This window comes from Natator depressus, chromosome 8 (assembly GCF_965152275.1).
Source record: "Natator depressus isolate rNatDep1 chromosome 8, rNatDep2.hap1, whole genome shotgun sequence".
In the NCBI taxonomy this organism is placed as follows: Eukaryota; Metazoa; Chordata; order Testudines; family Cheloniidae; genus Natator; species Natator depressus.
In genome coordinates, this window is record NC_134241.1 from 52,486,032 (window position 1) to 52,501,799 (window position 15,768).

General features: G+C 43.1%; 1 protein-coding gene across 2 annotated transcripts in view; it reads left to right on the forward strand.

Annotated features, from left to right (window-relative positions):
- Positions 1-7,977, forward strand: part of XPR1 (xenotropic and polytropic retrovirus receptor 1) — a 227,232-nt gene extending 219,255 nt beyond the window's left edge. Inside the window, exons 13-15 of one of the 2 annotated variants that reach the window (XM_074961056.1) lie at positions 2,350-2,489; positions 3,464-3,685; positions 6,363-7,977. In XM_074961056.1, the coding sequence (XP_074817157.1) occupies positions 2,350-2,489; positions 3,464-3,685; positions 6,363-6,423 (423 nt within the window). In that variant the 3' untranslated portion in view covers positions 6,424-7,977. The remainder of the gene's footprint in view (positions 1-2,349; positions 2,490-3,463; positions 3,686-6,362) is intronic. The other variant, XM_074961057.1, reaches the window with a different exon arrangement.
- Positions 7,978-15,768: the final 7,791 nt, after the last annotated feature.

Below are 15,768 nucleotides of genomic sequence, written 5' to 3' on the forward strand. Positions count from 1 at the left end.
AAGGCGTTCGACAGGGTGGACCACGGGTATCTCCTGAGCACTCTGCGAGCGTTTGGCTTCCGACCCCAGTTTGTGGGTTTTCTCCAGGTGCTGTATGCCTCCGCAGAGTGTCTGGTCAGGCTCAACTGGACCCTGACAGAACCGGTCAGCTTCGGGCGAGGAGTATGGTAGGGGTGCCGTACTCCCGGGCCAGCTGTACGCTGTGGCAATCGAGCCCTTCCTCTGCCTCCTCCGCAGGAGGTTGACGGGTTTGGTGCTGCGGGAGCCGGAGCTGCGGCTGGTCCTGTCGGCTTGACACTTCCAGCTTGACTGCTTCCAGACCGCACCAAGGAAACATCTATACACGATCGTGCTCCACATCCTTCACACCCTCACCCTCGTGTCCCGCCCCGATACAAAATGGCGGGACCTCCTGCCACCTTTGGAGGGTGAGGAGCCCCGGTGGGCCAACCTATATTCCACCTTGGTCCCGAGGCCCGCCGGAGATATCAGTTGGCGGCTCCTTCACGGAGCCGTGAGCACAGGCGTGTACTTGGCGCGGTTCACCCCATACCAACACCTGCCCCTTTTGCGGCGTGAGGGAAACCGTGGCACACACATATTTGGAGTGTGCCAGGCTGCAGCCCTTATTTCGGCTCCTCACCAATATTTTATTACAGTTTTGGTTGCACTTTTCCCCTCACCTACTTATTGATGCACTCCCTATCCGTGGCCCCACAAAGTCACGGGATCTCCTGGTCAACCTTCTCTTGGCCCTAGCTAAAATGGCCATCTATAAAACCAGAGTGAGGAGGTTGGCCGATGGAGTCTCCTGTGACTGTGGGGCCTATTTCCGATCCTTGGTCCGTTCACGTATCCGGGCAGAGTTCCTCTGGGCGGCGTCCACTGACTCCCTTGACGCCTTTGAGGAGCAGTGGGTGCTGTCCGGGGTTCTCTGCTCGGTGTCCCCATCCGGTTCCCTTCATTTGACCCTTTGACCACGCTCCTGTCCCTGTTGTTTCATTCGTTGTCCCCCGGATTTATTTGGTGTCCAGGTCCTGTGGATCCCCTTCTTAGGCTGGGGGGGGATCCTTTAGCAGTGTGCGGGCTTTGCCCACCCACTTCCCAGATCCCAATAGGATCACTCTCCTGTAGCCATCTGGCCTGACCCTGTCACAGTCTAAAGTTCTGTCTCAAATCCCATGCAAACTAGGACAGGAAGTATTTATTGATCTTTCACCATGGTTCCTGAATATTACAGGTTGTTAGAGCAAAGGGTGATATGCAAGAAATCCCACAAGTAGAATACAGCAGTTATATTCGGTACTTGGGTATGTTGAGGATCAAGGCCTGTATGTAATTTGTCTTAAAATATAAAGGAATAAAATTGGTTCAGAAAAATTTGTAAACTTCTTTTTAAAAAAAAAAAAAGGTAAAGCCCTATCCTTACATTTTGAAATGAGCACTTTATGAACTCCCAAAAATCTGTTTTTTAATCTGGTCTTTGTAGGTGCTCATGCAGCTATTGCAACCCGATGTTAGAAATTCTGAGGTGTTATATTTGTAAGAAATATTTTCTGTATTTCTCTGTTCCACTGCCTGGTGAATCTGTGATTGGAGACAGTTTTGTTTTAAATCAAAACCAAGTAAAAGTACAATAAAACTAAAAACCTGGTGAAAAAAACTCTTAAAAGTCTCTTACAGGTAAATGAACAATTGCTATGCAAACGTTAGCTGCAGAAGGAGAACCAGGGTAAAAACAATAAATTTTAGGTCTGGTTCTCATATGGGGAAGTTTGCCCACGTCTAAATCAGTTTAGAAACTGATTTAGTCAAATCAATGCAACACTTATGTGGATGCTTTATTTCAGTTTAAGAAGCTATAGATTGATTTAACTTAAATTGGTCAGGAATTGGTGAATAAGTGTTTCCACAAAAGAGGGCTGTATTGATTTAATTAAATTAGTTTCAAAACAGATTTAGTTAAATCAGTATAAATCTCTTGTGTAGACAAACCTTAGGTGACTGGGAGACTTAAATACTGACAATCATATATATTATACTTAATATGGCATGTCTAGCTCTGGTGATCATCTCTACCTTACTAGAAAATCTTATTTTAGGGTCCCAGAGTCTTCTATCTGGAGAAGGATGATGGGAGCGCCAAGTTTAACCTCTGTGTGTTGTATTTTCTCTGCATGAAGCCCATAGCCATCAGTGGTTGTACAAATGGTATTGAAGAATTAATCCCAATAAACGTGAAAGTTAGTGATGGGATTGGCTCTGCTTCTCCTTGGTCATTTGGCAGGTATCCGTGCTCTGTGTTGAACATGTAAGCTGACCTGTCCTATTTTACTCTTTGTTTCTCAGGCATATTACTATTGTGCCATTGTGGAGGATGTAATCCTGCGCTTTGCCTGGACCATCCAGATCTCCCTCACTTCCATGCAAATCTTTCCTTATGCTGGGGACATCATCTCTACTGTCTTTGCACCACTCGAGGTTTTCCGGTAAGGTGGCTCAGCTAAACAGTATTTCAAACTGCTTGTATATCCCTTTTGATTTACAACCAACAACACCAGAAAGGTGGGGAAGTCCCTGGCTTTCCACAGGCTCCTGGAGCTGTTGTCTGAAAAGCCAAAAACTGATGAAAACACAAAGCACCAAGACTCAGAATATGCACTAAGCTGAGCAAATTGCTGGCTGAAAGAGTGCTATGGAATCTTTCACTGACCCATCTGGGATTCAGAGACCTCTGAAAACACATAGGTCTGACCGTAGGCAGGCCTGAGACCTGGGTTCTACCTCACTGTGTTGTATTTGCTAGGGGCCAAGGTCTTGCCTGAGTTTATTGCAGGAATTTAGCAAGCTCACATTTTAAGCATTTTCACTGGTAAAAATTATTGAAATGTCACTTCAAGGCTAAATTTACAAATTTTCCCAAATCCCTTCTGCTTTTGCAAATGATTAAAAAATGGAATTCTTACTGTGATCAGGCACTTCCAGAGCATTAATGCTGTCTGCATTTTTGTGTTACATCAGGAATCACGTGTCTGCTTGAGATGAGCAAAATCTCACTGAATTTGAATCTCACTGTGTGGGGGGTTTTATTTGTATTTATTCTTCCTAATTGATAATCCTTGGGCTACCTTGACACTAGCCATGCTGGGGTAATCCTCGCTGTTAAAACTATGAATGGTTCCACCAAAACTGTTTGCTTCCCTGGAAAACTCCATCAATCTACTGCTGTGAAGTAATGTAGCAGGTTGCTCCTTTTTAGTCATTCACCTTCCTGGCCATCTACTTCTCTCCAACCTGTAAATTTACAGGGCCTTGCCCTCATAGGGGCTATGTGTAATCCTTGGGAAGTGTAGCAGTAGCATCTATGGGACTGCATCACTGCTTTGCCAAAAATTGGTGAGAGCTGTGAAAGCAGTACTTAGTTTTTATATTATTCCTTTTCTCCTTCCCTCTCTCCTTCCAGGCGGTTTGTGTGGAATTTCTTCCGTCTGGAGAATGAGCATCTGAACAACTGTGGCGAGTTCCGTGCTGTCCGGGACATCTCAGTGGCACCAATGAATGCTGATGATCAGACGCTACTAGAGCAGATGATGGACCAGGAAGATGGTGTCCGAAACCGCCAGAAGAACAAGGTGTGGAAGCGTAGCCAGAGCGTGTCCCTGCGCCGACCTAATCTTTCTTCACAGTATGTATTGCTTTGTCCTCTTGCACAACAAAATTTGAAGGGATTAATTTATTAATAAGTGTTTGAAATGCCATGTTGGAGACATAACTCTAAATAGTTTGAAAAGAGAGGACTGACCCAGCTAGTAAATAAGTACATTGGCATTTTTACCCTCTCACACCAAGTCTCTGTAGCATTGAATCAGTGTGCTTTGTTCAGTAAGGTTGACTAACCAAGTGTACTTTTGTCAGGTGCAGAGTTCTGTTTAGATAAACACATTTAAGGCACAGTTTATCCCTCAGACATGCAGTGAAGCAGGGTATGTCATAAGATAAGCTGTGTGTGTGTGAAGCACAGTGACAGATTGAACAAGAAATATGCACAGTAGTTTATGTCCACTGTTCTGAGGACAGGATTGATTCCCTAAGGCCTTGTCTACACTGCAACTTTATAGTGTTGCAACTTTCTTGCTTAAGGGTGTGAAAAAACACACCCTGAGCGCTGCAAAGTGGCAGTGTAGACAGTGCACCAGCACTGGGAGAGCTCTCTGCCAGCGCTGCTGTTGTGTCTACACAGCCACGTTAAAGCGCTGCTGCGGCAGCTCTCTAACATTGCTAGTGAAGACGTACCCTAATGTAGGTAACTGTATGCAGTGTTTAGTGTGAGTGTCTGTCTACAATATCTGTAGGAATGGGATTCCTTGTATAAAGTCATGGGCACTGACTCTGGGTGCTCCAGGGCTCAAGCACCAACGCAAAAAAAAAAAAATTGAGTGCTCGGCACACAGGAGCCAGAGCTTGGGTGTGGAATGTGATGAGTTCTGTGCTGCTAACACCTTCTGCCCTTGGGGCAGGGAGTTTGTTTGTTTATAAGCAGAGGCAGGGTGATTAAGATAACAAAAGGCTCAGCATTACATTAAATTAAGAATTATTAGATGATCCTGAAAGCATTCCAGTTAAAAGATAGGAAACAAAGGGTAGGAATAAATGGTCAGTTTTCAGAATGGAGAGAGGTAAATAGTGGTGTCCCCAAGGGGCTTGTACTGGGACCAGTGCTGTTCAACATATTCATAAGTGATCTGCAAAAAGGGATAAACAGTGAGGTGGCAAAGTTCGCAGATGATACAAAATTACTCAAAATAGATAAGTCCAAAGTTGACTGCAAAGAGTTACAAAGGGATCTTACAAAACTGGCAACAAAATGGCAGATGAAATTCCACGTTAAATGCAAAGTAATGCACATGGCAAAGTATAATCCCAACTATACATACAAAATGATGGTGCCTAAATTAGTAGTTACCCACCAAGAAAAAGATCTTGGAGTCATATGCAGTACTCTGGAAGCCCTATGATTCCATAGTACTGCAAATTTATAAGAATCCTTCTCATTGTGCCTGTATCATCCTGAACTCATTCACTGGCTTCAGAAGACTTAAAAATTATCTCCAGTCATCAATGGGTCAGACGCAACTGAATAATGTAGCTGTCCTTAACGTATATCAACACAGTACCAGGGAACTAGATGTGAATAAGATTGCTGACAGTTTCATCCAGAAAGCTACAGTGAGACATAATGTCTTTAAACTGGGAGTTAGTGAAGACAGCTTGTAGATGATTGCAATGATTTTAATATACTGTAATTCATGATGATGTAATTATGTAGTTCATAACAATTTAATCGTTATTAAAATAATGCTATTTTTCCCCTACTGTTACTCACACCTTCTTGTCAACTGTTTGAAATGGGCCATCCTGATTATCACTGCAAACATGTTTTTTTTTCTCCTGCTGATAATCATAGAATATCAGGGTTGGAAGGGACCTCAGGAGATCATCTAGTCCAACCCCGTGCTCAAAGCAGGACCAATCCCCAATTTTTGCCCCAGATCCCAAAATGGCCCCCCTCAAGGATTGAACTCACAACCCTGGGTTTAGCAGGCCAATGCTCAAACTACTGAGCTAGAATAGCCCACCTTAATTGATTAGTCTCATTAGAGTTGGTATGGCAACACCCTTTTATTCATGTGTATATATAAATCTTCCTATTGTATTTTCCACTGTATGCATCTGATGAAGTGGGCTTTAGCCCACAAAAGCTTATGCCCAAATAAATGTGTTAGTCTCTAAGGTGCCACAAGTCCTCCTCATTCTTTTTGCTAAAATAGTAAAGATACCAATGATAGACGCATTCAATAACTAGACTATGAAAAAAAGTGTATAAATATGCTGAAAATAGCCACCCCCCAAAACTGGCAGAGTGCCCCCCACACACACGCGCACACACACACATTTCCTCAAAAGCACCCACCGGCAAAAACAAAAGTCAGTGCCTGTGATAAAGGTTATTCTAGTTTCATTCCCAGCCTCAAAAAATTTGTTTACATTTTGCGTCCCTTGTTTGCTGTATTGTAACTAACCAGTGGAGGGCACTGTTAACCTGCTGAATTTAGCTGTATCAGAAAGGTGAGCAGGAGAGGCAGAAAGGTATCAGTCATCCCTCTGTATTTTTATAGGGTGATCTTTCCATCCTGGGCGGGAGGGGAGAGTATGAATTACCACGTCTATAGTAGTCTGCTGGCCCAGACATTACCTATGTAGGGAATATGTTTGACAGAGTGTATTTATCTTATCTGTATATTCTAGTAATGTCTTCCTTCCCCTCAGTGAGTATTTTTGTTTGCTTGTTTGTTTTTTCCCAGATCCAAGGCTCGTGACACCAAGATATTGATCGAGGACACAGATGACGAAGCAAACACATGAAACGTCCACAGATTCTGGTTCCACATCCCTTATTTTCTTGCTCTACTACCCTTTCCCAGACCAATCCAACCTCTGGTGCAGTTCCAGCTGAAAACAGGAGAAAACACTGAACACATTTTCCGAGCTCTTCCGGACCGGATCCTATGGACTCCAACAAGCTCACTGTGTTTCTTTTCTTCTGGTTTAGTTTTCATTTTCTACTTTTAAAATAAATATTTACTTCGTTTTGCCAATCAGAGGACAGTTAAGGAAAGAAGTATCTAAGAATTGTTTACAATCACAACAAGGACACAAAACCCTATCTGGATGAAGAACAAGCATCATAGGGACTCCCTGATGGGACAGCACTGAGAATATACTCTGCTTCTGCTTGGCCCAGTTTCGACTGGTTTAAACCGGACTTGGGTTTTTAAATTTGTGTTTTGTTTTTTTCTTTCCTTCATATCCAGCGCTGAGGCACTGGCTGCACTTGCCGGTAAAGTGCACTTAGAGCAGTACCTTCATTCACGAAGCTACTTTTTAATTTGATGTAATTTTTCTTATAATTTTTTTGGAAATACGATGTATTTGTTGCATACAGTTTTCACATTATTTATGAAACTTAACCATATGAGAATGATTTTTTGAGTCCTGTGCAATGAAAGCGATAACAGTAAAACAAGGCAGGGGGATGTAGATCTGGATCGCTTTTGTGAGGGTTATGCCCTGCGAATACCTCTTTCATGAGATAGTTTGCACCAGTTTGACCCTTTTTCTCTTCAGTTTAGTTTTATTTATAAACCAAAGTTTTTCTTTCTGGTTTTAGTTGCTGCTGCTGCTTCAGAAGCCTGAGCATGTTTCACGTACCAGTTCATGGTCATCTTTCCATGTGGCCATGCAAAGATGCAAATGATTCTGAGAATTTGTTTTAAAAGAGAGTTGTAATAAATCTTGCCATAAGGCCAAACACCCAGGCAAAAAAAGGGGAGTTGGTGTTTAGGTTAAGAACTGTGTTTTCAAAGCCTTAATCTTCATGAGATAAGGTGAGAGTACTGTCCACCCCGTTAAATAGGGAGCTTTCCCATTGTTCCGCCTCTGCTAACTACAGCAAAAATAAAAGTGGATGAGATGAGGACATGATCTTTCCCATGTCTGGGAGGGGGGGGTTGTTACATGTTTTGATTCAAAGGTGGCTACGCTTCAGAGAATTGGCACCCCCGACGCAGTTTGCTGTGGGGCAAGGAGGTGGTTGTGTGTTGGCCATAGGGTAGGGAAGTTGGTATTAAATTAGAAGTCTTTAATGACATTTTATTTTATATGTCTTGCCAGGCTTTGGCAAAGTGTTCTCTACCAGTCACTTCCTGAGCACACCTTCAAGTTGCTTTGTTTCTTTCCCGTCCTTTGCACCCTCTCCTCAGTGTAATCTAAAACCAGTTAAGTGGTAGGTCAGCCTTGCACTGGAGTGTGAATGATCATACTCAGCAGGCTAGGGTTTAAGGACATCATACTGCTTAGCAATTTCAGTAGAAATGATAAGGCCAGCTTAATAAGCTTTGTATATTTTGATCCCCCCCCCCCCCCTTAGAGAGCAGCATGAGTGTTTGAGAGGGCCATGCCCTACACCACTGCCGGCTTTAATGCTTGCAGAAAACTTCAATGTTTAATAAAATCTTATTTGTGCCTTGCTCTGTTGCGTGTAAGGTTAACACCAGGGACTGGGGGAAGCTGCTTCAGTTCCCTTTAATCCTATCCTTAACCCAAGGCTCGACTTTACAGCAGGGACTGTTGAAGACTTTGCAGCTTTTTCTTATGGGCATGGTCACTGTTTTTGCTGCTCTGTCTCCTTGTTTTTAACCACTCTTCCATGTATCCCAAGTACTCTCTTAGTTCTTTGGCAGTTCCAGTAGCTAGGTATATACAGTTATTGTTCAGACTCCAAGTGGCAGATGAACACCCTCAACTAAGTAGGAACCATTTTTGACTTCTGTCCCTTGTTTTGTATTTACATTTCTAGCAGTCAGATGCTAGGAATCCCTGCTCAGCTGCTGTTAAATAATTTTTCTTTCTTTAGCCAATCATATGGCTTCTTCCATATGGCTGGTGCGCTGCATTTTCTTAGTTTGCCCATTGTGCCTCTTGCCCAGAGGAACTGAAGAAGGAAACGTAATTGTATTCATTTAGCTTAAATAGGGCAAAATAACTTTATCATACATTGGTGGTAGTGAACTGGTGCCCCTTGACAGAGTGAGCATTATCTCAATTATCAGCACTGTCATATTGCACCCTGAACTTATCAAGAAACTTTGCTGACCTGCCAGGAAAGGCCTCAGCACTACCACTGATCTACTGAAAGTGATAGTGTCATTCTGGTGGAATAGATGATTTGTTTATTGTTATTTCTCCACCAACGTGACCAGGGCAAGCTGCTATTTCAGCACCAGCCCATTCTGGTGAGAAAAATCAGAACAATACAGACTAACCCAGAATTCTGTCGTTGACCCTTTTGGTGCCCAGGAGTCTGACTCCCCTGATCTTGACTCACTGATGCTTCTTGTTCAGACACTGACAGATTCACCTGTCCAGCAGGAAGTGGAGTTTGAGACGGAAAGCTCTCTAAAGTATTTCAGTCCACTATTTTGCATTTCAGTGGTTTTTGCTGTATTCGCAGTGTTTGATTCCACACAAAACAGAGAGCTCATTCTCCTGGGAGGTAACTATGATACTCCAGCTAATAACAATTGGAATATCATCAGCAACTAAAACTGTCAGAGAATAGCGATGTCATACATGCCAGTGGGCAGTTTAAAAAGAGTAGCAGCCAAACCAAGGGGCACAACCTGAACTAATAGTGTCATTACTTAAGGAAGCATTGCTTTAAAAAGGGAAGGGTTGGGGCTTACTGATAGCACTCTCTTGTCAAAGGAATGGAAAGTATCATTGCAGCAATTAGGGCATCTGAAAATATTTTATAACTTGGTACAGAGAGCTTTTAAAGTATCACGGAACAAGTAGAAGCAAGTGAAACATTGTAAATGAGTTTCTGAGCTCAGCTAGGAGAATCGAACATGTTTTGGTTAGTCTGCCTCTGACATGAGTGGTACTGCATGAGCCGATTGGCTTAAAATTTAAACCCACGGAAGGATCAAGTCAATAAGAACTGAGATCTTGGTCAGTTTTTTTTCTGCAACATATCAAAACTCTGGAGGAAGAGAGAATTTTGTTCTGTTTGTCAGTATACTGCTCTCACCTTCTTCCTCTTCCCACCCTGCAGAAGAGCACTCTGTTTCGGGCTATGTTTTCCCTGCCAAAAAAGTTGGGTTTTTTTACAGTGAGACAACTAATTGATGTTAGCTAACTTGGTGTAAAAGTGCATGTTTTATGACCACAAAGACAGCCTGTGTAATGAAGGTGTCTGTACACTTGGGTCAGGATCCCTGACACCCCAGCATCATGCTCCAAAAGAACCCAGTTTCCAGAATCACTGTGCTGCCTGGTGCTGCAAGGGTTTGTATTCTGTGACTACACAGATTGATTTCTGAGCCATTCAGAATATAGCTCCACTCCGGAGTTAGTTCTCAAAACCTGTCTGGTTCCATCTCTGAACGTACAGTGATATCTGGCCAGTTAAATGAGATATAATCGAGCAGGGCAACTAGTGAAAGAAATATAACCACCTCTCCTGCTGAGTGGTCTGCAAAATGAGAAAATGAGAGAAGATGTCTCCTCTCTGGTGGTCACACTTCATGAATGACCTTTGCAAATATAACGGAATGGGTATTTGTAAAAATACTGCTGTAGAAGACTAGTATTACTAAATGCAGAATGCGCAGTGAAAGGAGAACAGGAACTGGGTTTTTTATCTAGTGGATTGCCTCAAACTCTCAGATGGGATAGCAGGAGAGCCACGAACCTGTTCTCAACTTCGAACCTGTTCTCAACTTCGTTAAGCAAAAGTTGGAAAATGCCCATCATCTTCCTATTTTATAGCACCTATGTTTGCGTTTCCTTTGATCTCTCTGGGTTCTCTCCTTCCCTTATCTGATATCTTAAAGGGTGCTCTTCTGCTGGAATTGAGACCTACCCAGTGGTTCTGCTTTGTATTCACCTGAGCTTAGAGTGTGATGGTATTTGTCTCACCACTGGATGGTTTTTTTTAAATGGAGATTTTCCCCCACCCCTGTAGTTTAGAAGTTCCAATTGGCCACATTCATTCCCTGTTCAAAGGGATCTCCATCCCTCCCAGACATCTAAAGTTGCATGGGGATTGTCAGGCAATGTTAATCAGGCAGATCTGTTCCCAGGCTGTCGAGATATTGACCACTGTGAATCCACACGTATCTCTAATTCCCTGGGACTTTCCTCCAGCTTCTGACTGTACTATATGAAAATGAGACTTTGATCAGTGGCATGTGCTCATCACAAATCGTAGATCTTTTTCTATACTTTCCTGATAGGCCAGAATCCCTTTGCTGTGTTCCATAGATGAATTTCATCCAAGAGGAGGAAGGCAGCTGGAAGAAGAAGAAGAAAAAAAAAAAAAAACCAGTGGATTCTCTGCATAGAACTTCACAAAGCAAAGCTTAGTGAACTAGGGCAGAAATCGTGGGGGAGAGCGTGCCTATCAGGCTCATTCTCTACTAACTTTACTGATACCTTTCCCTTCATATTCTCCTGCTTTCTTATGGCTGTATCCTGAATGTCTCAATATATTCATACTTCTGAAATTCAGATACATTTTGGAGGCAAATTTGCTTGCCCTGTGCCTTCCCCTATCCTACTTCCTGTGTTTCTTAAGTATCACTGTTTATATCATGTTATGAAGATCAATACAGAGGAAGAGACAGAAGCTTTCTGCATAGAACTACAGGCAGAAGTTCCCGCTGTGGTGCAGTGAGACTGAGCCATCCTCTGAAAAAGGAAGCTCTTCATGCTACTATTCTGTCACCTCCTGTTGGCTGCTCTGATTCGTCCAGGTACCCTTAGCTGCTGCTTCCTACAGGCCAAAATGAACAAATTCTCTTTCCTTCTTCTCCCCTCCGTATGTCTGCCAGCCTTGTGCAAGGAATCATCTGTTCAAGACATGCCTCCTCTCAGAATTTATCCTTCAGTCTTTGCCTCTGGACAAAGGGGAGAGGAAGAATGCACTGGGCTTCATAGTTTTCTGTATTGCCCATAGGAGGCTTTTGTGTCTAGGATCACACATCTTCACAGCTATGTGTCTGCAAAGGGGGATGGAGGATTCATTATTGGAGGATTCATTATTTTGGGCTGCTGCACTAGTTGTGCCTGTGTAATATCCTGGGGGGGGGGGTTACCATGAATCCTCAAGGAACAATAGGGATCAGGGCCAAAATTTTCAAACTTGAATACCCCAAGTGAGGCATCTGAGTCCACGTTTGGGCATCTGAATAAAAGGGGCCTGATTTTCCAAGGTGCTGAGCAGTCATGGCTTGTTGCTCATTGTTTCTGCAAACCAGGTGACTCTCTTTTAAGTGCCTAATTTTAGGCACCCAAGTTTGAAAATCTCTCGCCCATTTTGGTGATTTAGCAAGGCCTACCTTGAAGAGTTTAGCTGACTTTAGCTCTGCTGAGCACAAGACCAACTTGACTAGGAAGTGGATTGAGTGTCTGAACTATGGTGCTTAGGTCAAGGCTTCACACCAGCCCGATTCCTCCCCCGCACACACACACTTTTATCTCTTCCACGGTGGTTCTGAGTCACTCCAAGCGGGAGAGAGCTGTTCTGCCTTAAGCATTATTTCTGGAAGGCTACTGATTTATTTTGCTCACTGGAAAAGAGGGGATCAGGACTCCTTGCGGAAGGGTGGAGAATCATTATACTAACTTCAGATGTAATCAGACTCTCACTTGTAGATCGTTAAATCAAACCCCGCCTCTGTAACATCATGACATCTGTGTGACTTGGGTCCCAAAAATGACTCTGCATACTTTGGGGCAAATATGTAGACCTGCCACAACAGGGATTTAACCCAGAACTGGATCAAACTGCTACTCTAGTTTACCCATGGGATTTCAGTCCCCAGCACAACTTAATGGGAAAATCACCAGAGTGACATAAGAAATGTGGATTTCTCTGGGGGAAAGGGGCCTTTAATATTGGGTAAATCCTGGGACCAATTCCTCGTCCCTGCAGCCCAGACAAGTGTGAGGTTGCTCTGGTCTGTGTACATCTCACAGTAGCATCAGTGTGTTGGTGGTCAAGGGACTTACTGGAAATCCTGGGGCTGTAATAAGGCCATAAAATATAATCCTTTTGAGTTCTTAAAACAAAATTGTATGAGCCCTTCAGTACAGACAGTGAATCTCTTCAGCCTGTAACACTTTGTGGCTGTCAACTTCCTTACTATCTTGTCAATCCTTCTATCAAATAAACAGTATTTGGAAGGGACCTGGGGTAGAAATGTATTTGCTGCTTCAGAAATTTATCCTTGCCTCACTCCCATCTTTCTGTACACTCCTCGCCCCTGCTGTGTTGGTCTAAATGATGATTATTCTATGAAGCCCTGAGCTGTAGATGTCAAAAGTAACTATGGAATGTGATTAGTCCTCTGTGGGTGCTTTCTTTCTTTCCTCCTTTCTCTTTTGCTATCTCCTTCTCCACTCTTCTTTTGGCTAAGTGGACAAGGTGAGGACAAAGAATTGCCGCTTGCTTGGACTCATGATGTATCTGTGACTGCGCTATTAGCTGTCTCCTTTTTCCTTCCCAAATGGATGTAGCATTTTTTAAGTGTGGAATACCCTTCTTGATAAGTCGGTTTTAAAAAAATGCACAATGTGGTACTGTTTCATAGTTTCTAGGTGGTTGTATAAAACAAAGTCAACTGTGGTTATGTGTTTTTAAAAGGAAAAAAAGTGATTGGTTACGAAATCTGTCCTTTTTTCATTATTACAAGCTCTTTGTTTTCCAATGATTGGATGGCTCCTTTGTCACTGGTGTGTTTTGTGTGTGTGTGTGTGTGCGTGCGTGCGTGTCCTTTTTCCTCTCTGGGCTGATGACCTTTTCATTTCTGAACATTGACACTGCCATTACTTGCTTAACTCATCTGTAGACTTACAAGCCAAACTGTGATGGGGCTGGGTTTCTGGGAAGGATGGCAAGTTTGTTTATTGGGGTCTCTTTAAAGAGAAAAGGAGGTCTGAAGCTAAAGATTTGCAGGCTGCAAATGTTGGTCCTGAGTAGCTGTATGGGGGACTGTGAATAGCTTGTGACTTTAAAAAAACAAACAAAAAACCAAACCCTAACATTTACAACTCCTGTGCTTTACATTTTGAAGGCAACAGAAATGGCTAGAAATGTTTGAAAATAATCAGTTAAGATCACATCAACATTTAAAAGGTCCCACAGATCAGAAGGCCTGTGGCTACAAGCTTTGTGGGTGTGAAAGTCTGCCCCTGCATGAAGGAAAAAGGAGAAAGAGGCATAGCAAGTCATGGATATAAAGGGCCAGTTTAATTTGAGCCTTACACCAATACAGAGCCTTATCTGCCCAGTCTCAAGAATGCTTTCCATGATTCTTCTGAAATCAGCTACCCTGGTAACCAGCTACAATTAAGCTGTTTTCTGCACCACTTCAAGGAGATCTATTGCTAACAACCATTGTCTGTAACAGGTCAGTTCCTACTGAAGAAGTGCCTGGCACTATCTTAGGATTCGGCAAAAAGTGCATCCTGAACAATAAATTGACATTGTGTAGGTGTCTTGTGCACCTGTCAGTAATTGTACACAGACCCCACATGCACTCTTCTGTACAGAACCTGTGGCAGATTGTCACCCTCTGCATTCTTAGGATCAGAAAACTGTGGATCACAGTAGTTCTGCCACTCTAGAGAAGGACACGTGGTCAAATGTCTTGCATCTTCCAACAGACATTAAAGTATGTGCAATCTATATTTTAATGGTCCAGTTAGTGACCATGCTTTTTGTCTGTCTTAAGGATAGAGTATGACAACAAACCAATGCCACCTGGCTTGTATCTCCTCCAGAGCCTGTTAGGTGGTGATTGTGGGTCAATGGAAACAGTGGATTCTTGGATAATCATAAGAGTGAAAAGCCCCAAAGGATGCATGTAGGGAGAAACAACAAAATTTCCATAAAATGGATGCAAGTTAGTAACAGGATGGTTACACTTTAAGGGCCAGGAGGTCTGGGGCTAGCCAACCTCGTTTAATCAGCCTCATAAAAGGGCTGAGAAACTCAGTTTCGAAGAGGAACCACAGGGAACAAGTTGGGCTTTTGTGGAAGGCCCTGAAGTAGGGTCTGGAAGGACTCCAGGGATGTAGCCTGGGAGTCAGTGCTCTACCCCAGAGCAGGGAAAATGGAAAGGTAGCCCAGAGGGGCTAAGACTGTGACAGGGACTCTAAGGATGACGTCAGCCTTGGAATAAAGGTCTCTCCAACAGCCAGAGAGACTTAATGGTAAGCCAGAAGGGACTGGGACTTCAGCCTGGAGGGTGGGCTGAAGAGAAGCCCAAGCAGCGCAGAACATTTTGTTTGTTTGGAGTTTTGTTACCCTGGAAGGAGGGTGAACTTTGACCCAGCCAGAGGGCTGAGCCATGTGGCTCCCTGGGACAGACAGGAAACCCTGGTGAGGGGAATAAATTGAGGCAGGGAATACCTGCAGCACCAAACTTTGCCAGCAGGCGGTGTTACAGGGCAGGATGCCCTATAACAGTGGAATAAGGCAGATGAAGAAATGTACTTTGAATAGGGAAGGTGGAGAGAAATAATATGAAGATGGTCATCACAGTGCCCAGTTCCAACTAAGTATTAGATTTTTTGCTAGGTTGCTTAATTAGGGATTAAGGTCTGAAATGTAGGAAGAATTTCAGCTTATTTTAGAAGAGGGGAGAAAAGTGATCAGTGTTAGTTGTTGCAACAAGAAAATATATACTTAAAGTCTATGGCACAAAATGAGTTACACCTGGACTTTCTGATTTTGTCCCTACATGCTTGTGGTATTTTTTTTGTACAAGAAGTTCTATTAAGTACATTAGGAGCAAGACAATTAATATTAACGGGGGAAGGAACGCAAGCCAAAATATGGAAAGAACAGCTTAAAGAATATTTAGAGAAGTTAGATGTAATCAAGGCAGCAGGACCTGATGAAATTCACCTTAAGGTATGTAAGTAACACTGCAGCAATCTCAGAATTGTTAGCAATTATATTTGAGAATTCATGGAGAATGGATGAGGTCCCAGAGGACTGGAGAAGGGCAAATATGTAGTACCTATCTTTAAAAAGGAGAACAAAGAGAATCCATGGAACTAGAGACCACTCAGCCAGCCTAGCTTCGATACCTGGAAAGATACTGGAACAAATTAAGCAAGCAATTTGTAAGCACCTAG